We start from the raw sequence: 26,381 nt of genomic DNA on the forward strand, positions 1-26,381 counted from the left end.
TTGATTTACCAGGAGCTGAACAGGGTTGGGGGTCCTTCAGTCCTCAGTAACCTCAATGTTCACTTTTAAACAAGCTCAGCAAAGGAAGACCAAATGTTCCTCTATTTGACATGAGAAGTTCTATATTTAAGACCTGAACAATAATAAAATAGTAACAAAAATCGGTAACCACCGATTCTCTCATTTAATCCGAAAACGATCCTGCATCGATGACATGAATAGTCTCCCTATTTTACAAAGCAGGAACTAGGCTCAGAGAGATGAAATGGCTTGTGCAAGATATACAGCTAAGTGAATATGAGACAGAATTTTCAGTTAGACTGAACTGAAGGGAGGTACAGACGCATTGATGCTTAGAACCTTACATATGAATGTACTGTTCTATACCCCTCTGTAAAATGGGGGTGGATAATAAAATTTGCCTTCCTTCCTTCATAAGGTGATTGGAAGTATCAAATACGAAGAAATTTGTGAGAATGTATTTTAAATAATAAAACAGTCTACAAATATTAGTCATGATTTGAAATGGAAAGGTACGTCCCGAGAGCTCACATTCGGAAGGGAAGGCTGAACTTTATCCCTGAGGTATTTATCGTTGCTGCGTCTGCTTCTCCATCTTTGCAGAGGTAAATACTGACAGAATACAGCTCCCTCACTGTGGTGTCCTGAAGGACGTTCAAAGCCTTCCTGAACTGGACTTCCAGATGGTTATGTGAGTATGAACAGGGCCTACAGGCTGAAGACACAAAGCTGGGGCTTTGCCTCGCCACGTGGCAGGGGAGATGGCAGTGACAGCAGCCAACACAGTGGGCAGGCACAGCTTGGCAGGTGCCCCCTGGGTAGATACCAGGGAAACATGTGTCTGCAGAGACAGATTTGGTGAGGGGCTGGGCCTTGTTACTTGGAGCTGAACAGCAATGCCAGGGCCTAGGCTCAGGTGTGTTAAGTCTGAACAGAAACATCATTGAACTGTCTTGCTTCTGTTCCCAGTCCTGGTTCTGCTGTGGTAATAGGGTCACACGTAGTGCATTCTAAAGTTGCTTCTCTAGAATCCATTCCCAAGACCACAGCACTCTGAGCAGCTGATGCCAGTTTGCAGAACATCTGGATGGTCACAGACTTGGAGCATTTACGTTAGCATCTGGAGGAAGGTTTCCCATCTCAGATTCTGCCCTAGGTGGTATTTGACCCGAAGCACTACACCTTGGCCCCACTTGGGAGTATCGCCAGCCACGTAATCTAGATGGGGAATGGACCTTCCAGATGTTTGGACAAGGTCGCCTGTATAGGGCATGGCTTCACTGGGCTTGGGGACGTGCTGTGGGACACTTTTTTTGCATCAGTAAGGCGTTGTTAATATCAGGACAGTTTACCGCCTTCTGTTCCTATTGGGAACAGCCCCAGCTCGCTCAGGCCTCAGGAACCCATCCTTCACTTCTGTGATGTGCATCACCATAAGACCCAGAGGGCAATCAGTGTAAAATTGAGTCACTGGTTTCCTGTTACAAGGAGTAAAATTGAGTCACTGGTTTCCTGTTACAAGGAGTAAAATTGAGTCACTGGTTTCCTGTTACAAGGAGTAAAATTGAGTCACTGGTTTCCTGTTACAAGGAATAAAACATGAAACAAAGGAAGGGGAATGAACATCTCTTAAAACGAAATAACAATCTGATTGTGAGATGCATCTTCACTAAGGGGAAGAAAATCCAGAAGGGAATGCATATGCCTTAAATGCCACACTAAGAAAACAATAAACACCACAATTTATACATCTGTGTATATGTACTGCAATGGACAGAATGTTACATTCCCCTTCCACCATGCTATGTAAACATTAGGAGACCCAAAGATTCAACAGAAGGGTTGAAACTCGCTGAAGATGGACAAAACAGACTTCGCAACCTCTCACTTTTTCTATATTTGTTTTGGTGCAAGATTTGTGTCACAAGCTGTGAAGGACTCCCAGTACATCATTATTCTTTACAATTTCCAGATAATGTCTAAGCAATTACTATTCTGGAATGTAAGCTTCATATAAAATGGTTGCTATTCCCTTTCTTATAACTCTGGAATGAAATTATACATTAGAGCACTAGAACAAAATTATCAGTTAAAGCCCATTTATTCGTATGCTGGTAGGTTCAAGTCAGTCTGGTCCAAATGAAAATAAAAAACCACCAACATAAAGGGTCCCTAAAAAGTAGAGAGAGTGATTTCCTCTAAAAGGGATATAGTTATATTATAACTGTTACCTTTAGTTAACTGTACTTTGTAAAGCACAAAGAAACCAAAAATAAACAAAAATAACCTCTGAAACTCATTTAAGTGAATTTGTGAAGAAACCAGATTATGAAAACTTCTCTTTGATGGTGAGATCAAATGGTGGAATTGGGCATATTTCTCTCAGGAGTAGAGCCTTATTTATCTTGTGTTTTAGAAGCCAAATACATGCATCGGAATCATTTTGAGCAAGTCGCCAGGAAAATGTGGTTCAATTTACAGATGGTTTCATTTCTTCAGGAGGCTAAAAATCTTTCCTGCCTATAAACCACCTTTTTGACAACTCGATAATAAACTCTCAAAATTGAGTTTGCAAATTCTCTTTTTAAAATAATTAATTAATTTTGGGCTGTGCTGGGTCTTCGTTACTGTGCGCAGGCTTTCTCTAGTTGCGGTGAGCAGGGGCTGCTTTTCTTTGCGGTGCACAGACTTATTGTGGTGGCTTCTCTTGTTTCGGAGCACGGGCTCTAGAGCTCAGGCTCAGTAGTTGTGGCACACGGGCTTAGTTGCTCCGTAGTATGTGGGATCTTCCCAGACCAGGGCTCGAATCCGTGTCCCCTGCATTGGCAGGCAGATTCTTAATCACTGCGCCACCAGGGAAGTCCCGGGTTTGCAAATTCTAACCATTCTCTTAGGGTTGTAGGAATTACATGATACAAAGGATGAGAAATTGCCTAGTCCAGGATGGCTATGATAGATGATTAAGCAAATAGACAAATACAAATGTGCATCGTTTAGCACTCCCACACCCTCACACCTAATATGTAATATGAAGGTTGGCATGACTTAGGGGAAGATGATATGGCCTCTGGCAAGAGTAATGGACTTAGTACCTGCACCCCCAGGCCAACCCAACCCAGTTCCTGAAACTATTGGGGCCAAGACAGGTAGAACTTCAGAAGCCTCGTCACCTCCAATGGGATTTTCCCTATGCACTTAATATGCACAAGGAGCCATAGCTCTTCCTTACTCCACTAGATTGGGGCCTTGGCTTACCCCTACCTTACCCCTTACCCCTACCAGTCCCTTTCCCCTAGCTATATCTTATTATTCAAACCCTTGCCTACTGGGTGGATCCTGGACCAAACCACCACGAATCCCCTCGTGAGTTTGTCATGACCCTTAGACTGCTGATTCCCTCATTCTGCCAATCCTGTAGCTCGGGGTGGGGGGTTAATCTCTCTATAATGTATGCTACTAAGATCCAGTTTGCTCCCATAGCTGAGTCATCTAGAAAATCTGGAGCCAAGTCTACTGGGTTAAGATTCTGACGCTCCTACTTTTTTTTTTTTTTTTTTTTTTTTTGCGGTACGCGGGCCTCTCACTGTTGTGGCCTCTCCCTTTGCGGAGCACAGGCTCCGGACGCGCAGGCTCAGCGGCCATGGCTCACGGGCCCAGCCGCTCCGCGGCATGTGGGATCCTCCCGGACCGGGGCACGAACCCATGTCCCCTGCATCAGCAGGCGGACTCTCAACCACTGCGCCACCAGGGAAGCCCCCTGATGCTCCTACTTACTAGTTGTGTGGTCTTGGGCATGCCACTTACACTCTCTGTATCTGTTTCCTCATGGGGAAAAGAATAAATATGCCGATGATATTGTTTGTGGGGTTGCGAAGAGGATAATATCCAATAATACATACGTGAAGAATTTATGTACGTGGAAAAGATGATGTAATTGTATATACATTTTTACTGCAGAACATCATCTTAATATTATATTATCTTTCAGAATTCAATCATTACTAATGTTATTAAATATCATTAATGAGTGTCATTATTAATATTAATATTTACTAGAAATTACCTTTCCTAGCACAGGACTGTCCTCACAGAGTTAAGATTTTACCCTCCCAATTAGGTAGACCCTGCCCCGGGAAGGTTTGCTTCACCATCTCACGGGTGTGAAACATTTCTGCCTGGGAGGAGTGATGCTGCAGGCACTTCGTCCAAACAGTCACCAGGTGGCAGCATTACACCAACCACAGCACAGAGGAGGCAGGGCTCTGACAAGTCTCTGGAATGGCTGAAAGCAGTAAGAGAAGTCAACCTGAAGGGTTGCTCTTCTGAGCTGAGTTAGTGATAAAAGCTCTGAATCCTAAGTGGAAAGTTTTTACTTAATGTAGTCTGAGTTCCTAGAGGCTCAGGAAAAAAAAAAAGCCTGTGGAATGGAAACGTAAATGAGGGGAGGGAGAAAAAGAAAAGGAACCTTTAAGGGTGTGATGTATGCTGGAGTTGCGCAGAACAAAAGAAATGGTTCAACCTTAGGCTGTTTGGGGTTCCCATCTTCCCTGAGCTATTCTACTCTACCTCTTTGCCAAGTTCTTCTCTCTTCCATCCTCCAATGGCAGAAAATTCTGTGACAGCTCCGTGGTGAAGTTACATCTCAGGGGCAAATTATCTTCGAATTGGACTGGACATTACAGATTATGCCAACTCGAATGCCTTTAGGAGCTGGGCAGGCCGCATAGATATGTGAAGCAGCGAGATTCAAGACGATAGGGAGCCATGTGAATAGTTTGGACTCCAGAGTGTGTGTTCCCCTAAAGGCATTTAAAAAAAATTCATTTGTAGGGCTTCCCTGGTGGCTCAGTGGTTCAGAGTCTGTCTGCCGATGCAGGGGACACGGCGGGTTCGTGCCCCGGTCAGGGAAGATCCCACATGCCGTGGAGCGGCCGGGCCCGTGTGCCGTGGCCGCTGAGGCTGTGCGTCCGGAGCCTGTGCTCCGCAACGGGAGAGGCCACAACAGTGAGAGGCCCGCGTACTGCAAAAAAAAAAAAAAAAAAAAAAATCATTTGTAGAACAAATAAAACCTCTCTATGGGCCAGTCAGTCCCCCATGTTGGAAGCCTGCATGGTGCATCCTACCATCCAGTGCAGGAGTACCTTCTAGAACATTCCTTATAGATGGTCATCTAGCTGGTGCTTGCCCCCTTGTGGTGACAGAGACCTACTCTTGTGTACTCAGAGGGTATCATACCTTTTAGAAAATGCCTTTTCATATTGAGCCAAATCTACTTCAGTACTTTCCATCTGTTGCTCACACTTCACTCCGTGGAGTAATACTGGATGTGTCTAACCCATTTTCCCCCGGAAAGCTCTCTTGTACTCTCCAGGCCTTTTCTCCTCACCTTAAATCTCCCCAGATCCCCTTAAATCAGCCCTCAGAGGGCAGGGTCTCCAGGCCGTTTGTGTTTTATATTTTGGAATAAGCACTTAATAATGTTTACTGTAAAACTGGGCGCCCAGAATTTGATTCCGTGACTGGGACATGGTCTGACCAGCATGGAGTGGAGCAGGACTGCCTTCTTCCTTCTTCTCTGTATTTCTCTTCTGTACACACAGCCTAAGTTTAGTCTAGTCAGAGGCTGTGTTTGCAGTGTTGGGTTGTACTGAGATCAGTCTCTATTTTGTATTCTCACAAGATTGACCTAGCTAGCTTGGGACCATGTTTTCATCCAGTCAGGGATGATTTTGACCTCCATTCTGAAAGCTATTTGTGTTATCTATGGCTTTGAAACACATTCTTGCTGTGGGCCAAGTCACAGTTCATATTCTGAAGAGAACAGGCCATGAGACAGAGCTGGGCAGGGTGCTCTACTGCAAACCCCCCTTCTTCCATTGAACGCATGTTCACTGGCCTTGCAGGGCCCTGCACTGCTCCAGAAACTCCATGGACACAGCAACAAAAGTACCTGGGCTCACACAGCTTATATTTTATCTTGACTGGATTCTAGAACTCAAGAAAGGCTGACAATATTCGTGATTGTGGCGGGTACACCTGAAGAGATTTAATTTTTCCTTCTATGCCAGCAGGCTGGAAGCAGAGGAGTTTCTATCCCATAAAGATTTCTACATAAGAATTTGATAACTTCCATTAGCACCCTGCTGACATTTTTGTTCAATCTCTTTCTTACAACCTGGGAATCCTTACTTTTCCTTTTTCCTCCTACTCCCCTCCCTCTCCCTCACCCCCTCCCTCTTTTTTTTTTGTTTTTTAGTCCAGGTTTAGCAATTTCTCCTTTGTTCTTTAGTCAGAATAATCTTCCTTCATCATTACAAAAAAAATAGCTGCATCTCTAAAATCAGCTTCTTTTTGGCTTAATACCATTAGTTATTTTTTAGCATTATAGAAGTAATACATAGCAGTGAAAAAAATTTGCAAAGTGAAAAAACATAAAAAAGAAAATAAAAATTACGTATAATCTAACCATACAGGAAAGTTACTATAATATATATCTACTTCAATCCAGTACATTTTCTTTGTGCACATGTATATGTATGTTTTATAAAATAATCATCCTAACATACACAATATATATTCTGCTTCTTTTCACAAAATATATTGTGAATTTTTCTCTATCAAAAATTCCTTATAATTTGTGTGTGTGTTCATATGTGTGTATTTGTAAGCACATGAATTTCTTTTTCAGATTTTGATATAATGATCGTGCTACTTGTATAGAAAAATAAGTAGATAGGTTTCTCTTTTTTTTCCTATGCTCTCAAGCAGTGTAGAAAACTTAGCTAGTATCACGTCCTTAAACTTTTTTTTTTTAAGAAGATGTTGGAAGTAGGAGTTTGTTAATTAATTTATTTATTTTGCTGTGTTGAGTCTTCGTTTTTGTGCGAGGGCTTTCTCTAGTTGTGGCAAGTGGGGGCCACTCTTCATCACGGTGCGCGGGCCTGTCACTATCGCGGCCTCTCTTGTTGCAGAGCACAGGCTCCAGACGCGCAGGCTCAGCAGCTGTGGCTCACGGGCCCAGTTGTTCCGCGGCCTGTGGTATCCTCCCAGACCAGGGCTCGAACCCGTGTCCCCTGCATTAGCAGGCAGACTCTCAACCACTGCGCCACCAGGGAAGCCTGTCCTTGAACTTTTTAAAGTGCTCAGCCATAAAACCACTGATTGTGGTGCATCTTAAAAGATGAAATTCTTTGACAACTTTTAATTTCTACAATAGTTATTGACATTTTTGGATTCCTACTTCTTGAATTAATGGGAATACTTTCTTTTTCTTACTTATTTTCTAATGTTGTCAGTCAAATAAATCATTTTTTTTTTTCATTCTATAGTCTCTAAAAAGAACAAAGACTAAGTTTCTGCCTCTTGTCATAGCTTTGGCTTGATTTCATAAATTTTTTTTTTTTTTTTTGCGGTACGCGGGCCTCTCACTGTTGTGGCCTCCCGCTATTGTGGCCTCTCGCGTTGCGGAGGACAGGCTCCGGACGCGCAGGCTCAGCGGCCATGGCCCACGGGCCCACGGGCCCAGCCGCTCCGCGGCATGTGGGATCATCCCAGACCGGGGCACGAACCCGCGTCCCCTGCACGGCAGGCGGACTCCCAATCACTGCGCCACCAGGGAAGCCCCATAAATTTTTGTATGTACTTTTTTTTCTTGAATTCTACTCTATCTAATAATAATAACATTGGAATTCCTGTTTTCTTTTTGTTTACTTTAGCATACTTTTTGGTATATTTTGCCCGTTCATTTTTCTTTTAACTTTTCTGTGATTCTTTATTTTAAATATTTTAAAATATTTTAAAAGGTTTTATTTAAAACCTTTGAGTCTTTTACTTTGTTAGATCCATTTATTATATCTATAACCATTTTCATAAAATATGATCTTGGTCTTATTGTTCGTAATTTTATGTTATCTACTTTTATAATTGTGATTGATGTAGTAAGCATATGGCATACTTGATGCAAATCTTCTCTCTCTCTTTTTTTTTTTTTCACGGTACGCGGGCCTCTCCCTGATGTGGCCTCTCCCGTTGCGGAGCACAGGCTCTGGACGTGCAGGCTCAGTGGCCATGGCTCACGGGCCCAGCCGCTTTGTGGCACGTGGGATCTTCCCAGACCGGGGCATGAACCAGTGTCCCCTGCATCGGCAGGTGGACTCCCAACCACTGTGCCACCAGGGAAGCCCTCTTTTTTAAAAAATAGGCATCACTAATAGTCCATGCTGGTCTTTTCTGCTGAGCTGGGATTCAGCCTCAGAATATTTATCAGTTCAACATTACCAAAGGCTAATACTAATCAGTGAGAATTGGGACATAAGTTATAATCTATTTGCTATTCTTATTGTATTAATAAAGACCATAACTTCACAGTTAAGCTGACCTGATTTCGGACTGCATCATAAATAACTATCTCAGACTTAATCGAGGATTAAAGGAGATAATGTAAAACACTTAGCCTAGTGCCTGGCACTCAATATTTGTTAGTATCATTAGTATGATTAATTTTCAATGATTATTCTTTTGCCAGGTGGACTCTATTTTCTTAGGTTGCTTTTTTCCTCTGGTAATTCATAAGGCATATAGTGTGTTTTTAAATTTAATTAGTGGTAACTTAAAAGTTCAAACATATTTTCGCACTGCGATTTTCAACATCAAGAATTATACATGTCTATTGACTGCCCAATTAATCAGTATTTGTTGATAATTTTATTTTCTTCTGCATTCAGCTTTCTTTGATATGATCTAGGATTTTAGATCTAGAATGTTGTTGTTAAATTATTTTTTTCATGTGCCTTCTTTTTAAGAATTTTCATGACATTTGGATTATGTCTGTATAATTTACACTTCCTTCTACTTTGCCTTGCTCATCCTCTTAAACAGGATTTCCTCATTCAGTAGACTGGTGTACATCTTTGAGAAAGAAAATGTGAGTGCTCTACTTCCTGAGAGTTTGCTTATCTGAAATGTTGCTTCACAATTATATGACAACCTAAAAAGGTATAAAATTCTTGAGTTGCAAAATATCTACTTTAAAATGAAACTGATGTGCTCTTATCCTCTGGTTTCTGCTGAGAGGTGAGTGTGAAAAACCTTCTCTATTGGTCTCATGGTCTGACCATATTTTAAAATACACATAATTCACATGGCTTTTTCTGGCATCTTTTCATACCATTTTTTTTTTAGAAGCTGTCATGTAACACACTACCTAAACAATAGTTGAAAAGGACATTTTAGAGTAATCAGAGGGAGTGACTTATGTTTCTGTGCTCCCTCTTCCCCCCACAAGCTATGTTTCTACCCATAAGGAGAAGAGGCCAGTGTGCCTGGAGCTAAGTGGCATAAAGTAATCAGGGGATTGATCATGAAGAATCTTGGAATGAAACAAGGTAATTTTAATCAATTAAATTATTTCTGAAACAGAACACTTATATGAATCTATAAAGATTATATTGTTTCAATACACATATCTTCTTTGTCTACACAGATACTTGTTTATTAGATATTCTTGAGAAAAAAAGAGGGGGCACAGAGCCAATTTTGAATTGTAAACCTGCATTCATCATTCGGCAAGAATGTAATGAAAATTTTTCATTCGGAACCGGTGCTTTTCTCATATTTGAAAATAGGAGAATAGAAGTTTCCAGGGCTAAATGAACAACGTCGCCATGACCATTTGAGGCAATAGGTGGATTACAAATTCTGTGATACCAATTTATATGAAGCTTTTAATTTCTGTACTGATTCAACTACCATAGTTGTGAAGACCACCGGTCCAAATGTTTTTTCTCTTGCGAAGCTGTCTGGGAGCAACATTATCCTTGCTTGATTTAACCAGCTGATGGGCAGCTGATGATGCCAACTGCTCAGACAGCAAGAGGCAACAGTCCGTTTACACGGTAGCCTACTTCATCAAAAGTAACAATTTAAGTATCCAAACTGCATCTATTTTTCTTACAATTATATGTAAAAACTGTTTATTAAAAATACAATTCTTAAAAATGTAATAATCCAGGATGAAAAAGGAAAAAAAGTTTGGAGACACCAAGCTGGAGAACTAAAATTTTCATCAAGAATCAGGCTTATGATTTTCATCTACTTACATCCTAGGGGACAGATGTAGGAGTGGTGGCTACATCGGGGGCAAAGGGGAAGCTCTCTGGGAAGCCACTTGTGTGTTGGTTAGTCTCCATTTGCCCTTCCTTACTTTCACTGCCGCTACTCCAGTCATTTTTTGCCCTGTCTTTCCTCCAGGTTTTCACTTGTGTTCAGTCAATGGGAGGAACCGGTAGAGATTGAAGGGCAGGAGAAAGAACACTGAGTACTTACTTACCGCCACCTCCTTCGGGGTACTATTTGAAAATAGCTGCACTCCTTTACGGAGAGATCTCCAGGTAAAGTGTTTTCCTTCTAAAGCTTCCACTTTTACCAGGCTCCATTAACATGATTCTTTCCCACTGTTTTTTCAGACCTAGGAGTGGTAATGGCTTTCTGCTCTTCCTAGCCTAGGGGTGCTTCCCCATCTCTTATTGGTTCCTTGAATTCGGCCCACCTCAGTAAATAGTTCCTTTTCAAACGTCTCTTCAGTTAAACATTTTTGAATATGCTATTGCTTTTCTGAGTGAAACATCCAGGACAATCACCCAGATAACTAAAAATGCTTTGCCATGGCTAATCTAGTATTCTCATAGCATTGCATCTTTTTATTTTATTTAAAATTTAAAAAAAATTATTTATATATTTATCTGGCCATACTGTGTGTGCGATCTTAGTTCCCTGACCAGATATCAAACCTGGGCCCTCGGCAGTGAGAGCACAGAGCTCTAACCACTGGGCCACCAGGGAATTCCCAGTATCTTTAAATTTTAATCCTAATTAATCTTTTTTTTTTTTTTTTTTTTTTTTTTAAAAAGAAGGTTTGGGTTTTTAGGGACCTTAACCCACTGAAGCTTGTTGGAAAGATGGACAGAGGATTGAGACCCTGCCCTCCGTATCTGTCACATTTAATCCCTTTCACCTCTTTGCCTTGCTCATTTTGATTTTTCTCTAAAGAATGTCTTTCACGTCGCTCTTTTTTTTTTGCACTACCAATGTTATTTTTTACTACTTCAAAATCATTTTAAATTCTGGTAAAAATTATTTTATATATTCTCATTCATTTACTTGACAACTGTATTACTAGTTGGCTACTCTGTGCCAGGCATTGGATGAATAATGGAGAGACCTGAAAGACACAGACCAGGCTTTGAGGAACTTGTCTAGTCGACAAGGCACAGATTATGGGCAAAATAGATGGTAAAGAAAAATGCTAAAAGTGCCTTTTAATTTAATTTGATAGCAATAAAAAATACCCCCAGAAGATCTTTTTCAACATATGTTTCAGAAACACATAATTTATAAGACGTGCCTCCTAAGCAATGAAATAAAATAATTTTTTTTTTTTTTTTTTTTTTTGCGATACGCGGGCCTCTCACTGCTGCAGCCTCTCCCGTTGTGGAGCACAGGCTCCGGACGCGCAGGCCCAGCGGCCACGGCTCACGAGCCCAGCCGCTCCGCGGCACGCGGGATCCTCCCGGACCAGGGAACGAACCCGTGTCCCCTGCATCGGCAGGCAGACTCCCAACCACTGTGCCACCAGGGAAGCCCTAAATAAAATAATTTTAAAGCTGATGACTAGCCACCGTCTAGAAAAAAGCTTGCTATATTTATTTATTCATTTCCAGAAATATTTATCTATTGAGTGCTCACTGTGAGTTAGGCAGTGTTCTAGATTCAGGGGATACAGTGGTGAATAAGACTGTGTCTCTCCTCGGCAGAAGTTCAGTCAAATGTTCTGAGAATGAACTCTGAGGCTGTTGGTAGCCCTTACGAAGAGTAAAATAGCCTTATAACAGAGTCTTTGTACACTTTAAAAACTAGGTCCTTTTATCTGGGGCTCCAGCAGCACTGGCTCCTCTTTAAAGCATGGTTTCACTGACATAGGTAAATTATTTGGATTCAAATGCTAAAAACTATTCAGAAGAGAAATCCTGAATACCTACTACAGGGGGAAAAATCAAGTGAAGATGCTGTATGCAGTTTTCTGATATTCATGATAGCAAAGGGAAGCATGATAACAAATGGGAAATATAATCACGGATCTATAAATAGTGAAATGCAAACACAAGTATATTAGAAAAACTTATTTCTACCTAGTAGCACCAGATAAGTGATGGCAACTGAAGTATGATTAATGGTAGTGCTCAGAACGAGGTTACAGACCCAAACTTAAAGCGTGATTGTGGTCACAAGGTGGCCTATTTCAAATTCACTTTTCAAAAGGAATTATATATCTGGCTTAATTTCAAACAAGCAATTTTAATATCTTTTGTCACACAAAGTATATTCCACTGCTTTATGTGATGTTATCATTCTTTTTTCTGGTCTTTGCTCTTACAAAAGGAAAACCAGAAGACGCACAGCAGTAACAGATTTTGAGGCTGAATTCTTTTTTTCTTAGAAGGACATGTTTTTGCCAAGTTTGCAACCCACTTGAACTTCTGTTTGTTCTCTGATTTTAGAATAAACTTGGGTTCCTTTTAACACTGGGAAAATTACAGATTTTGCCATAGATAAAGAAGTCTAACAAAGTTTACTCAAGATTTTTATCATCACCAAGTATCTGTAAGTAAAGAACCTTCTTAATATAATCATTGTAGCTGAATCTGAAATACAGTGTCTTAATTTAAGGTGAAACCATTTTATTTTCAATTAAGCATTCATAAAATAACTTTGTAAAGGAAATATTTTTTTAAAAGACATTCTAAGAAAAGCTTACTCTAATTTTTAACTGTTTGAAGAAGAGCTTGCTTTATTTAAAAAACTACTTGATCATTTGTTTCCCCAGCAAACATGAGTGTTTGCTCTGTGCTAGGCACTGAGGTAAATTCTGGGGATTGAAAAGAAATCAGACATTATTCATGCCATCAAAATGCTATTACCTGAAAAAAAAAAATGCTATTACCTGCTTAAATTTACCTTTACACATATCGTTTAAAAAAAGAATAATTTGGGAACATGTTACACAGAGAACTGGTTAATCATAAAATAATCAGAATTGAAGATTCAGAACTGAGAGTCTTGGGTCTGGATTTGTCACTAGTCATCACTGGCATCGGAACAAGTCACTAACCTGTGGGCCTTTCTTTCCTCATATGTAAAGTATGAGGGTTGGCCTAGAAATGGAGTCATTAAGCCTTCCATTTTATAATGAAAACAATTTGATTGCCTGAAATAACCATAACCTCATGCCCACCCCTAAATGTCTGAGCATGCATATTGGCTCAATACGGTCCACCAAAGCCTACCAAGACATGGAGAGGGTAACTTGCATGTATTTATAGACAAAGAAAAGGAGGGAAGACTAAATCTATTTTTAAAAATAAATAAGTTATTATGGTTAATATATACAGATTACAGGTAACATGGGCATATTTTAGAAATTATAAGACGAAGGTGAACAGGGAGTCAGAGAGGAGAGCAGAGAGGATTTCCTGTCTCAGACATACTACAAGGTGGTGAGCAATCAGGTTTCACAGAGTGAATCCTGAAAGGCTTTGTGTTACCCACTCCCTTATGACACATGTGATAAAACATTTTATCTGCTTTGGCTTCTAATGAAATGCAATCTGCACCAGCAAAACTCATTTTATAATAAAGTTACATCCCAATAGGTTATTTGCAGCACAGAATTTGGGCAGGGCATTCCAACTGGAGTCAGAGAAATCTGGGTTTCGTCCTGATGCCAACACTTGCCAGTTGGGTGAACTTGAGCAAGTTACTTAACTTTTATGGGTCTTGGTTTCCTCATTCACAAATTAGAAATAATTGTAGGTAAGTCTTTATACTCAACTATAATTATGGGGTACTACGTTGTAACCAAATTAAGGAAGGGAAGTTTCTGAAATCTGCCTTTGGCCTTTCTTGATTCCCTTTTACTTTCTTGCCTCAAAGCCTTTTCTAACATCATCTCTACCATCTCCAAGGAAAAAGGAGGACCCCACTTAGAAGCATTTTGTCTTGGAATTAGGCTATGGATCAGCGAAGAAACAAATATTCGTGAAACTTGGGTACCAAGAGTTGGCAAGACCCAGATGCCTCTAGCAGTGCTGTGCATCAGAAGCAAAGGGCATGAGAGGGATCCCCCATAGAATAATGTAAACTTGCCTTCTTTCCATTTCCCCATAAACGGCCCTATTATTTGTTATGGGATACTGGTCATACTGGGGAGAGGGGCAAATTGGGTGGTGATTGGAGAGACACACATAAAACAGAAAAGTTCTTACGTTTGAGGAAATGGTTACACCTTTGGTCTGGATACAGACTTCAGAGTCCTTGCTCCCATAACACTAATGGGTACCAAAAAGGCGTATGAGTCCTAAGGGTCTGCGAGCCGGATGTCTTCTGTCTTCTCCAGGCTTCCTTAGGATCCCAGGGAGGCCACAAGTACCAGGAACTGTCAGAAGAGCGTGTACAATTTCTCTAACAACAGTAAATATGGTGTTTCTGAAATTATTTCCCCACCATTTCCCTTGCTACAAATAGAAAAGGAACTTTATTTTCTTTGCCTACAGTGGTTTGTGTTAGAAATAAATGTAAGCACCTTTCTTCTGAAGTTAAATATTCTTTTCTGAAATTCAAATATTTTATCTTCACTCTGTCAACCAAGTTTACTGAATTTATTTTAAGTCCCTAAAGTACTGTGGGAGCAGGAATAGGGCACAAACATAAACCAGAAAATTACAAGAGAATATGGTGATTGTTTTCCTTAGAAGATGGGACATTGAATTATTTGTAAGGTAAGGGACTTGTCTAAAGAGTGACTGTTAATGGAGACCAATCAGAATGTTTCCTCTGAAATAAGTTTGTCTAAACTCTGTTCTTTCCACTTACAGTGAAGTTTTCTTCACAAAAGCAAGACGATTTTGACTTTATACTGATACACATCTTCTTTTAAGTAAACTGTTGGAGATATTTGGTTATATCTCAATGCCCCTCTTGTGTAACTTAGAAATGCTTAATATTGCATGGAGGTATGATACCTTGGCACGCTGAAACTTAAGGCTAATTTTATTATAGGTTATCAATGAAATACTTGCTATTGAGAAACTCCGTTACGTAAATCATCCTCTCTGCACAGGTCTGTCACTTTTTAATTGTTAGTGTTGTCTCCATTCTAATTAGAGCAGTGCTTCAAATCTACTGAGGTTATAGGAGTAATAATAGGATTTTCCCTTCTCTAGGTTCTTCTTCCTGAGGATGCCAAGTGCTTTAAAAATTGAATAAGTTGATAGACAAATTATACTGGGATGAGCACACCTACCAAGGATGTGCAACCATCTCCAGGGTAGCTCCCTGTAGCTGTTTACTACCTCACAGGGGTGCCTAGGAGCAGTTGATTAAAAAGGAAAGAAGAATGCCACTTGGAATATAAGCAACAGGGGGTTTGAGGGAGAGCAAATTTAATTATCCAGATTGGAATGTGACCAGGACAACCACACCATATATGCAAACTACTAAGATTAAAATAATTCCTTTTATTGATGGAGTAATCAGATTTGGAAAGGCAAAAAGTAGGCAGGAGAGGTCTGGGAGTCCGACAGTTGTTTGAAAGACAAGCTAGTGTTTTTACACTGCCAACATATGCATTTTAGAAACCTTTTTGGTCTTGTGTTTTTTGTCTTATTCACTTGTACTAATCCTCATGCTGTTTCTTGCTTTGGGCACAGAGGAAATCAGAAAAAAAATCCATTGAAAACTACTCTCCCAGCTATCTAGGGAATCTACTATGTGATTTAAGGCACTAGCTATTTTCAAAGCTAAAATAACAGATAGTGCCTGTGGAATCAGAGAAGCTGAAAAATTGGACCTTTGTCAGTGTGTGGAAGGGGTATGTTAAAAAGTGTATTACCTCCTTCAGTTCCTAGACCCACTCCACATTCCCCTGCTGTTTTTCCTTGGAACACTTCCTAATAAATCACTTTAACACGAACCTTTTACCAAGGACTGTTTTCTGGGGAACACAGTCTAAGATAAATGGTAGGGATGATTCATAAATGAACTCTAGAACATAATGTTAAAAAAATCTAATTATTGAAAGTCCAATATATGTAAATATTCATCACAGGCCCTGAAGGGCTTATCATAAATAGAATAAATGAAAAAGAAGTAAATTAACAATAATTTACATTAAAAAACCCAAGAAAGAGCCACAATTGAAAACCATGATCGATTCAAGGTAATGTTACTAATATGTTGATAACAGACCATAATTCTTGAAAATTATAAAAATTCCAAAAATTTACATGTTTGTATGTACAGTAGGCATCTTATAACGTTGTCAAAGCATTGTGTAGCATCCAGGCCTCTTTCTAGAAAACTGAATTAGAATTCTCAGTAAACTCTAATGTACCACTTGTATGAGCCCTTAATTAGTCACTTAGTATGTTACTAGTAATAGTCTGGATCATATCTGAAAATGAAAGTCTGTGTAATTACACAGACTTTCCTTTTAAGAATCAAAGAAAAGACTTCCATTTTTTAATCAGTTAATGTCTCATTTTTCTTAAGAGAGTACTAAGGACTATCTATTGATAATCACTTATCATGTCTTCATATCTTTCCATAGAAATGACAGAAGAGGATTGAGAAATGACTTTCAAGATGAATCCACAGTAATAACTACAGTACTAATAGCCACTATTTATTGCTCACCACTACTGTCTGTGATATTCTGTACACATTATTTCTGATCCTTACAACTGCCCAGTTGGGTAGATTTCATCAGGCCCATCATAAAAATGGAAACATTGGGGTTTGCGGGCCTCAAATAACTTACCATAGGTCACACAAACAATGTGACCTGACCTTATGGTCATGCTTTTTCCATTAAAGCACACATATCAAATCTTTGGTATTTCACCAGTCAGTCCTGTATCCATGTCCAAAGAAGAAAGGAGAAAATATTGGCATTTATTTTCTAAGGGCTAAATTCTGGATTATGGTGATTTCTAGAGTTTTGCTAATCAATATATACTTTCCAGAAGCCACTCTTATGCTCCTTAAGGAAATTAATATAAAATTAAGCTGAACTAAGTAACATTCTCAAGCTTACAGCTTAGAGTTTAAAAAGAAATAGCTGTTTAGTCTCTTGGCTGATGGTGATACAAAACGTCAGCAGTGGACCTGAAGTGAGGTCCAGTGTTTATTCCTGCCATTCTACTTCAGGGAATAAGAAACGACATTCCAGGGTTCCTTGTGATTTGAAAGTATAGATGGAATTTCTGAGTCAGGAGTTTTCTCAGTGGTTGTTTCTGAAATAGGTTTCAAAAAAAATGAGCAATGAATATTCTAAAATCAGATGACAAGGGTGTCCAATCCCTTCTCCTCAGAGAATATTTCCTAACCATCTAATAAAATATAACTCCCTGTGCCAGGACGTTTTATACTCCATTACTCCATTTTATTTTTTCATAACCTTTAAAAACATCTAAGATTACCTTATTAGTTAATTAATTAATTATATAAATGTATATTTATTGAACACCCATTATGTATCAGGATCTGGGTATGTCCTAAGGAACTGGGCATACAGTATTGTACAAAACAGAGAAAATAACTCTATCCATGAGATGTGTACACCTATTAATTGTATGTCATCTCTTCCTTTTGTGGAGACTTTGTTACTTATAGCTCTGGACACACAATAGGTACTCAATAAATATTTGTTAAATTACTAGAAAAAGTATAAATCTGCAAACTTGCATGCAGTTATTTTTTAAAATAAGCTATTGAGCTAAAGTTGAGTCTCTCTTCCCTTCCATACCCTGCTCCCCACCAAAAACAAAGATAACTAGCCCTGATCGTCTCTTATAAAGCATAATTTTATTGGAAATATTTTTGAACTGACCTCTCCATCCCCCTTACTTTAGATGCTTAAGAAAATATTGGAGGTTATGTAGGTATTTTAAGCATTGGATGGTTTGGACTAAATAACAATCTGAAAGTCCGTGGTACCTGGAGTCGAGGACACTGGATGGTTATAACGAAGAGGTCTCTAAATTTTAATACAGATGACCTGAATTCAACTTCCAACCTTGGTGCATACTAATTGGTTGTTTTGTGGCAAATCACTTAACTCCTCTGAGCCAAAGTTTAGCATCTGAAAAATGGGGATAAGCCTGACTGCTTAAACTACTATACTGGTGACTGTAAGGAAAAAACTTATGAGCTAGAAAAATATGAAGCTCTTATTAATGGCAAGAATAACACAAATGTAACTTAATGTCATGAGAAGCCATCTCTCGAGTTCAGGAAGGTTGAGAATGCTGTCGGGTGTACAACATAAATATAAACATAACCACTGAATCTAGCTTTACACGGAAACAAAACAGACTGCTGATCATATGGGGATTTAAAAGAAGGATGGTCTTAACCAAGAATATCTTTCCTTCTGGTGTGTCTTACTACCTGATATTCTACTGGTAGAAATGTTTCAATCCATTGTTACTGAATAATAAAACAAAGGTAGACTCTGGACTAAAATGGTAGAATGAACACATATAATTTTTTTCTTTGCAAATATCTTGCTAAAACTGTAGTGAAGAAATTTGTTCATATAGTAGCATCTTGGACATGGAATTGTTAAACCATCTTTGAGAAATGTACACCAGGACTTGTTCATTAGGTTGGCAGCAGAGGGGCAGAAGGAAGTATAAAAGGGAGGGAAGTATGTGGATGTGTTCCTATTTATAAATATATATATATATTTTTAAATGTTGAGCCTTCTTTTAATTTATTTATTTTATTTTTGTCTGTGTTGGGTCTTTGTTTCTGTGCGAGGGTTTTCTCTAGTTGTGGCAAGCGGGGGCCACTCTTCATCACGGTGTGCGGGCCTCTCACTGTCGCGGCCTCTCTTGTTGCCGAGCACAGGCTCCAGACACGCAGGTTCAGTAGTTGTGGCTCACGGGCCTAGTTGCTCTGCGCCATGTTGGGATCCTCCCAGACCAGGGCTCGAACCCGTGTCCCCTGCATTAGCAGGCAGATTCTCAACCACTGTGCCACCAGGGAAGCCCCCTATTTATATTTCGATGATAACCATTGATGTGTGTGCATCTCTTAGCTGTACTATAGGAATATATTGTTAAGTAATTCAAGGGAAACATACCTCCTTGCTAATACTTTAATAGTTTAGATCAGATAATGAATCCTCTTAAAAAAAAAGAAATCTGTTTTATTACAAAGACATAAAAGGAGAGAAGTACTTCTGGAATAATGGAAAAATAGCCTGCCAAACCCCATTTCTACATAAAAGCAACAAGAACACTGGCAAAAATTGTCAATATTAACTTTTTCAGAACTCTAGAAATTAACTCAAGGCTTGCAACAACCTAAGGAGCATTTATTCAAGGAAAAAAAAAAAGCTGGATATAAATAAGAACAGTGAACTTCGTGGCATTTTAACTTACCCTAATCCCATCATCCTTTCCCCAGCTCTGCATAAGCCTTGAAACCCAGCAGCCTTGGAACAACAATAGCTGTGAAAATCAGAAGACTTAGCGGTGAGTGGTGGAAGCAGAAAAAGGGTGAACCTCCCAGAAAAGCCCATCCCTGGAGAACTGTCACTAGTTGACCTGGCTGGCAGCTCTCTGACAAAACCCCATTCACTAAGCTTGTCTTTATTTGATTTGACTCACAGGTCCTTAAGTGAGGAAAGCCACATCTGACAGGGCATTTGTCAAAAACAACCAAAGATAATTGTTTAACCTTGCAGCTACCTGAGATGGCGATACCACTTGGGGCAAACATGAAGCTGACTAATGCCCACAGAAGACTTTGAAAAGCTCCAATATATTCCTATGGATCTAGAAGGTTGTACACATGTGCAAGGTTGTGTGCATGACAGGAAAGATCTGAGGAGACCCCAGTCTTTCACCTCAGGCTGACCTTCAGGCTCTGAACAAGGAGGAAGTGAAGACTAGGCTGAGTTGTATATAGTTGGAGCATTGAAGCTGTGCTCCCAACATACGCACAGAAACCATCAGCAGTGTGTGGGAGATTTATTTGTTCAAGGCACTTAAAAAAAAATCTGCCCAATCATTAACTGACCACCAAGCTATCTGGGTAGAGACTTCAGTGACTGCACATGACAAAGAAGACAGACTTCACAGAATTAATCCAGGGAAGTCACTTTAAAACAAACCAACCAACCAGAAACAACAACAAACTATCATAACAATAAACCATAGGGAAACTCAATAAGATTAACAGTTAACTTCCCATCAGAGACCATGAAGACCAGAGGCTGTGGGATGACATTGCAAAACACTGAAAGAGAAAAGAATGCCAACCGAGAAATTCTATATTCAGCAAAACTGTCCTTCAAAAATAAAAGACAGTTTAAGACATTCCCAGATAAACAAAATTGAGAGAATTTATCACTAGCAGACTGCCCAATGAAAAAAACTAATGGAAGTCCTTCAAGTTGAAGTGAAAAGACACTAGAGGGTTGGTGATGCTAAGATATCCTAAAGTGACAACTGTGCATCAGGCATTAAGCACCACCATCTTGTTGATTAGAAAGGCACACTAAGAACAGAGTTTTGTTTTCTGATTATATATCTTTTTAATCTAATGAAATCACTGGAGGATGTTCTCTGAAGAAAAAAGGGGGTACCCAAAGAAATAAATGAGTTCTAGGAAAAGGATAATCCAACCCAAAAAGATGTAGGAAAAAGAAGGTGAAGGAAAATCCCTGAGGATGACAGTTTCATAGCAGGCTTAGAAATCATTCTATCTAGAGAAAAAAAAAGGATGGAAATTACCATAAGAGTAGATGCCAAGAGTAAATTTAAATTATTAGATTTGTTAGTTTACCTGGCGTAAAAATTTATTTTATGAAAAAATATATTGAGAAGGTATTGGAAAGTGTAGGAAGAGCTGGTAATGTACATAAAAGAAAATAAACAAAAATGCCTTGCCCAAAATATCTTGGTCCATTCTTCTATTCAATATCTCCATGTAAACTTTCAATTTCTCTGATAAAATCCCAGTTGATATATTATTTGATATTAATACTTGAAAATAATAGTCTGATGGGCATAAAATTTTTTTATTCTTCTAAATTCAAAGCTTTTTATCATTATCAAGTCAACAGAAGTCCAAAAATTCATTTAAGTGACATTGATTTTATTTAAGCCTTTAGAGCCTGGCCATGATAAGTTTCTCCATCTTTCTCTGTCTCTAGCTCTCTCTTTCTCTCTCATATCATTGCTCCATGAAAACATTTAGATAGGGGCTTGATTTTGCCTTTTTATCAAAGGCAGGGATACAGCTCCTGAGAAATCTTTGTTGTCTCATTCATCCATTGAAGAAATACTTTCTGAGCTTCGAATAGGTGTCAGATCCCCCACTAGATTACCAAGGTATGCATGTCAGTGTCTTTGGACTGCTAGGAAATCACAATTTATTCACGTTATCATTAACAAAGAGCAAATACTGGTTTTTGAAATAGTCATATTTTTCAGGAGGCAAGAATTTATACTAATAATATTGCCTATTAATACAATAGGAACAATAATGATAGAAACAGAACTTTGAATTTCCCTGTAGACTGCATATTTTTAAAAGAAAGTCATTTAATGAAAACAGAATATTTACAAGTTCATATCATGTTATACTTTATTAAATAAATTTTAAATCCTATTGGTTAGTGCATCAGACCATGACCAAGGTGAAACCTGTGCAATTGTCATGCAGGTGGGCAAACTGCACCTGCTGAAGGAAACAGACCAAGTCAGATATCATCCTTGAAGTCTGTGTGGGCACCAGAAGCAGACTACAGTTGGCAGCAGAAGAAACCAATCAAATTCTCAGCTGCTCTAGCTCTGAGCCACTCTCTAACCTCTCTTCCCAGGGAGAAGCACCAGCCTCACCTCTGGTTTCAACTTTCCCAGGGAAGACTAAGAGGGGGAGATGCCAACTCTCTTTCCAAAGTGAGGAGAGCAGCCAGAATAAGATCAGATATGGAAGGAAAAGCCCTAATATTCAAAGCCTCTTCTAGTAACAGTTTCCTTCTCATTTGCTCAAACTTTTCTAGAGCCTTGTGCTTACCACACAGGATAATGTTTGCTACACAAGACAAGTACTGGGATCTTTCTTCCAACAGATTCCTGAAAAGAAGGTGGGAAGCTATGATTTTCCCCTTGCACTCCCCTAAGCCATCGATCTTCACATCGATTTCATACTACCTGGGACTTTTGGCAAAACACAAACTCCCTTATGAATGGCCTAGTTTATTGATGCAATATTCACCTTGAATGGTTTTATACTAGCACTTGGCCAGTAATTAAAGGAACCTAGAAAGGAGTGGGGGAAAAGTGGTGGGGCTGAGCTGGGGCAAGAATAGGGGATAAACCGTATGATAAAAAACATCTGAAACACGTCCTCTTTACCTTCCCTTTCTTCCTCTTTTTTTTTTCTTTTTTTGCGGTACGCTGGCCTCTCACTGTTGTGGCCTCTCCCGTTGTGGAGCACAGGCTCTGGACGCGCAGGCTCAGCGGCCATGGCTCATGGGCCCAGCCGCTCCGTGACAGGTGGGATCTTTCCAGACCAGGGCACGAACCCGTGTTCCCTGCATCGGCAGGCGGACTCTCAACCACTGCGCCACCAGGGAAGACCCCCTTTCTTTCTCTTTGGTGGCTTCTATCAACCACCCTTGGCTACACCCTTCATTCCTTCCATAATCAACTCTCCAGGCTCAAAAAAGGGCCTGTGAGAGACTGATTTTCTAATCCTCTTCCAAAACAACCTGTTAGGCTAAAACAAAATAAAGGATTCCTGATTTCATATCTGATATAAGCTATCCTCTGAACAAACCCTGAAACGCATCTCGTTAAACAAAATATTAATTTTTATAAGGGGCATAGAAGAGCATGCTCTTATTTTCATCTAGCATAGTTCTGTGGGGATTTATATAATAATAATAATAGCTGTTATTATTATTAAGCCTGAATTTAAATAAACTGAGCCCCTAGTTAAATCATAAACTTTGGTTTGCTCTCCTTTTTTTGGTGTGGTTCATTTCAACCATATTAATATACTTTGATTTTAATATTCCCTTAGAAGTACAACAGTGTTTTCTCTGTTGAATTATAAATCTAATTCTACCTACATTTTAACATTAGGGTGGTATCTTGACTATTCTAACATAACATTAAAATTTTTGTAAGGGAAATAGAGGAATGTTTTGGCAAGAATAAAAGTTTTTGCATCAGAGAGATCTGTGAATCCTAACTCAGTCACTCAATAGCTGGGTTACCTGGATCCAATTAGTTATCCTCTCTCAGCCTCAGTTTCCTCTTCTGTAAAATGGGGGTAAAATCCACTAATTCCTGGGGTTGTTTTAAGGATGAGTTAAGAATGTAAAGTGCTGTGTGTGATGCCTGGCCTACAGAATACTCAGTACAGGTTTATCCCCATTCTTTAAGCCCATTTTCCATGCTAAGTGCTCCACGGATGTGATGCCAACCCCTAATCAAGACATGGCTACAAAGACGTATGCAAAAAATCTGTAAAAGAAATACCAATTTAGTTAGAGACATATGTTTTGCACCAGCTAATTATAATTCAAGGCAAACTGTGTTCAGGCCTATAGTAAAGGCATATCAAAATTTATGGGAGCACTGAAGAAAGGGTACTCCAGGGAAGAGGGTTCTTGGAGGAGATGATAGAAGAGGCAATAGCTGAACTGAGACCTTGAGGATGGATGACTTTTGGCATGTAGAAAAAGAAATTGGAAGTGGATTCCATGAAAAGGCAGCAAGGCAACTACAAAGATGTAAAAGTGGGAAGTGCTGAGGGATGCAAAGCAACCCAAATACATGCAGTTTGGGCTGTGGGAAAGGAAGTGAGACCAGAACGGGAAAGACCTTGAATTCAATCCTAAGGATATATCCAAGTATAGACAATTAGGAGAAATGAAATTCAGAAAACAATCATGAACGAACAGTAGAGCATTCTTATGGAAGTAAAAGCTCCCAAACAAGTGTAGGGTTGTAGCTATAGAACTTAGCATCAAGCAACTGCCCCTTTTATTCGATAGTGGATAATACCAGCCTTCATGCTATTGGAACATACTCAGTCAATTAAGAAAAGTACTGATTGCCGGCTGCAAAATATCCCCATGGTGCCAAAATGTCTGTGGAGTGGGTGGGGAGGGGGAGGGAAGGTGTGATAATTAAAAGAATTGTTACTTGCAATGTCACAGGAGCCAATGTGTTAACTCTGCATGCTGGAAGCTAGACTGCTCCCAGCTGCCACGGGGAGGGAGGATGGGGTTTGATCCCTGGCACCACTCCTTGGGACAAGATGAATCACAAATGTGTTAATAGTGAGGTTCCATGTCATAATGTGCCAGATGGAGGCGGTTACATCTCTGATTGATTGCCTCCTGGCCAAGACAGGGGTTCTCCAGAAGGTGAACGTCTCCAAATTGGTGTTGGAGCTCTAGGGATCAGCAGGTCTTTATTTTGGTCAACGTGGACCTGACATTCTTGACTTTATGAAGTGTGGCTTCCCCAAGACACAGGCAGCCAGAAACAGTACGTGGATGAGGAAAGATGTGATGAGGGTGTGATATATGGAAGAAAGTTTTGCGCTGGACTAAGCGTGGCTGTTAGTGAATCTATGTATGCACTGGAAATAAGGGGGTGGCGTGGGGGTGAGGAGATGCACTAGACACCCCTCCCGTGAACGAATTAAATAACTAGAGAGAGGAAAGGAAAGAAAAAGAAGAGAAAGAACAGGGAGGAAATGCTTCCCAGCCCCAGACACCAAATCCCCACAGCAGATGAACCCGGATGCCAGGCTGAGGCCACCAGGCCGAACTACAGAGCAGAGCAATGCTGGGTGACCTTCCCGCCTGTTCCGTTCCTTTCCATTCACCCCAACTATAACCACCCGGCCCTTTGTTGTTGTTGATTTTTCTCCCCAACGCAAGCTTCCGACTATAAACAGCCAACTACAAGGGCAGTAACTGTGGCATCCTACTGGGAGCTAACGCAGCCTCTCGTGCAGGCGCTGGGTCCTAATACAGGACAGTGAATAAAGCTTCATTACAGAACAATGGAGTGAGCTGCCAGGGCCTACAGATTTGAATAAACAACAAATAAGCAACATCTGCTCCAGCATATGTGTATGGTAAAAAAAAAAGTCACAAAATAAAAGAATTTGTAAATGCCAAAAGCAACATGAAACTGGCAGTGCTACTGTAGAGTGAATTTTTAATTGCACGTGCAAAGAGGCAGGCTGTGGGTATTAGTCTCACATATGTCTTGTTGCTGCCAACCTGGGAGTATAGATGAATTTAATTAAATAAGGATTATCCCTTCTCCCCAGTACAATTACTTATTTATAACAATGATAAAATTGCCTAATAAAAATTGTAATATTTCAAAAACAAGCCTGGAAAACACCCTGCTTTCTGTAAGTCGTTCAGGGCTGTTTGAGTTTGAGTGTGTCTTTTAAAATGAAGTCTTGGCCTACTGCCAACGAAGAAAACAACAAACAGTAACCCTTATCATAAAGCCCGCTGCAGTTGAACAGCCAGAGATGGTATTATGGAGAAATATAAAGAAGACGCAGAGCAGCATGGGAATTGGCTTTCGTGGGGTGTGCAGAAAATTAAGCAATTGGACCCAGATTGAGGCCAGGCGACTGAGCCAAGGGACAGGGCCACTGAGACTTGTGCTCCACCAGTGTACTGGTCCTAATCTGTCTTGTGAACAGGCAGTCTCAAGTGATCAGTTCCCTTCATTCTGGCTATCCTTTTCCCTGTGCTCTAATTCCCCCCAAACAAGTAACACTACCTAGGCCGAGCAAACAACCAAAGAGGTGGGCACTTCTGCCCCTCTTCTCATTGCCAATGGAGTCCATTTTTACCTTCAAGTTAGCAAATCACACCATCGGGGAGGTCAGTGGTAATAATCCAGGTATGAAGCCATAAACACCAAAGTAGATTCATGTGTAGGAGGTTATTATAGAAATCAGTATCTTCTGAGTCTCATGATCTAAGTTTGTTTTATATTTGAGCAATGTTGTTTCAATAGATTTTCTGCACTAGGGTTTAAGGCAAGCGCTAAGAGCTCGTCACCACAGGGATTCTGTCAATGCCAATTTAGAAGGCAACCAGAAACAAAAGACAGTCAGGGGCTCCGAGATGTGTGGCCATGGGCAACCACACAATCTCTGTACATCAGTTTCCTCATCTGTGCACTGGGAATGATAATGATAGAATCCACCTCCAAGGGAGGATTCAATGAATTAATAGA

General features: G+C 40.0%; 1 protein-coding gene across 1 annotated transcript in view; it reads right to left on the reverse strand.

Moving 5' to 3' along the window:
* ITPRID1 (ITPR interacting domain containing 1) overlaps positions 1–26,381 on the reverse strand; it is an 82,710-nt gene that overhangs the window by 6,056 nt on the left and 50,273 nt on the right. The window contains 5 exon segments of the mRNA XM_032642575.1: positions 639–912; positions 947–1,104; positions 1,190–1,328; positions 1,374–1,499; positions 4,588–4,690. Of these exon segments, the coding sequence (XP_032498466.1) occupies positions 639–912; positions 947–1,104; positions 1,190–1,328; positions 1,374–1,499; positions 4,588–4,690 (800 nt within the window).

The sequence above is a fragment of the Phocoena sinus genome, chromosome 9, assembly GCF_008692025.1.
Source record: "Phocoena sinus isolate mPhoSin1 chromosome 9, mPhoSin1.pri, whole genome shotgun sequence".
Lineage (NCBI taxonomy): Eukaryota > Metazoa > Chordata > Mammalia > Artiodactyla > Phocoenidae > Phocoena > Phocoena sinus.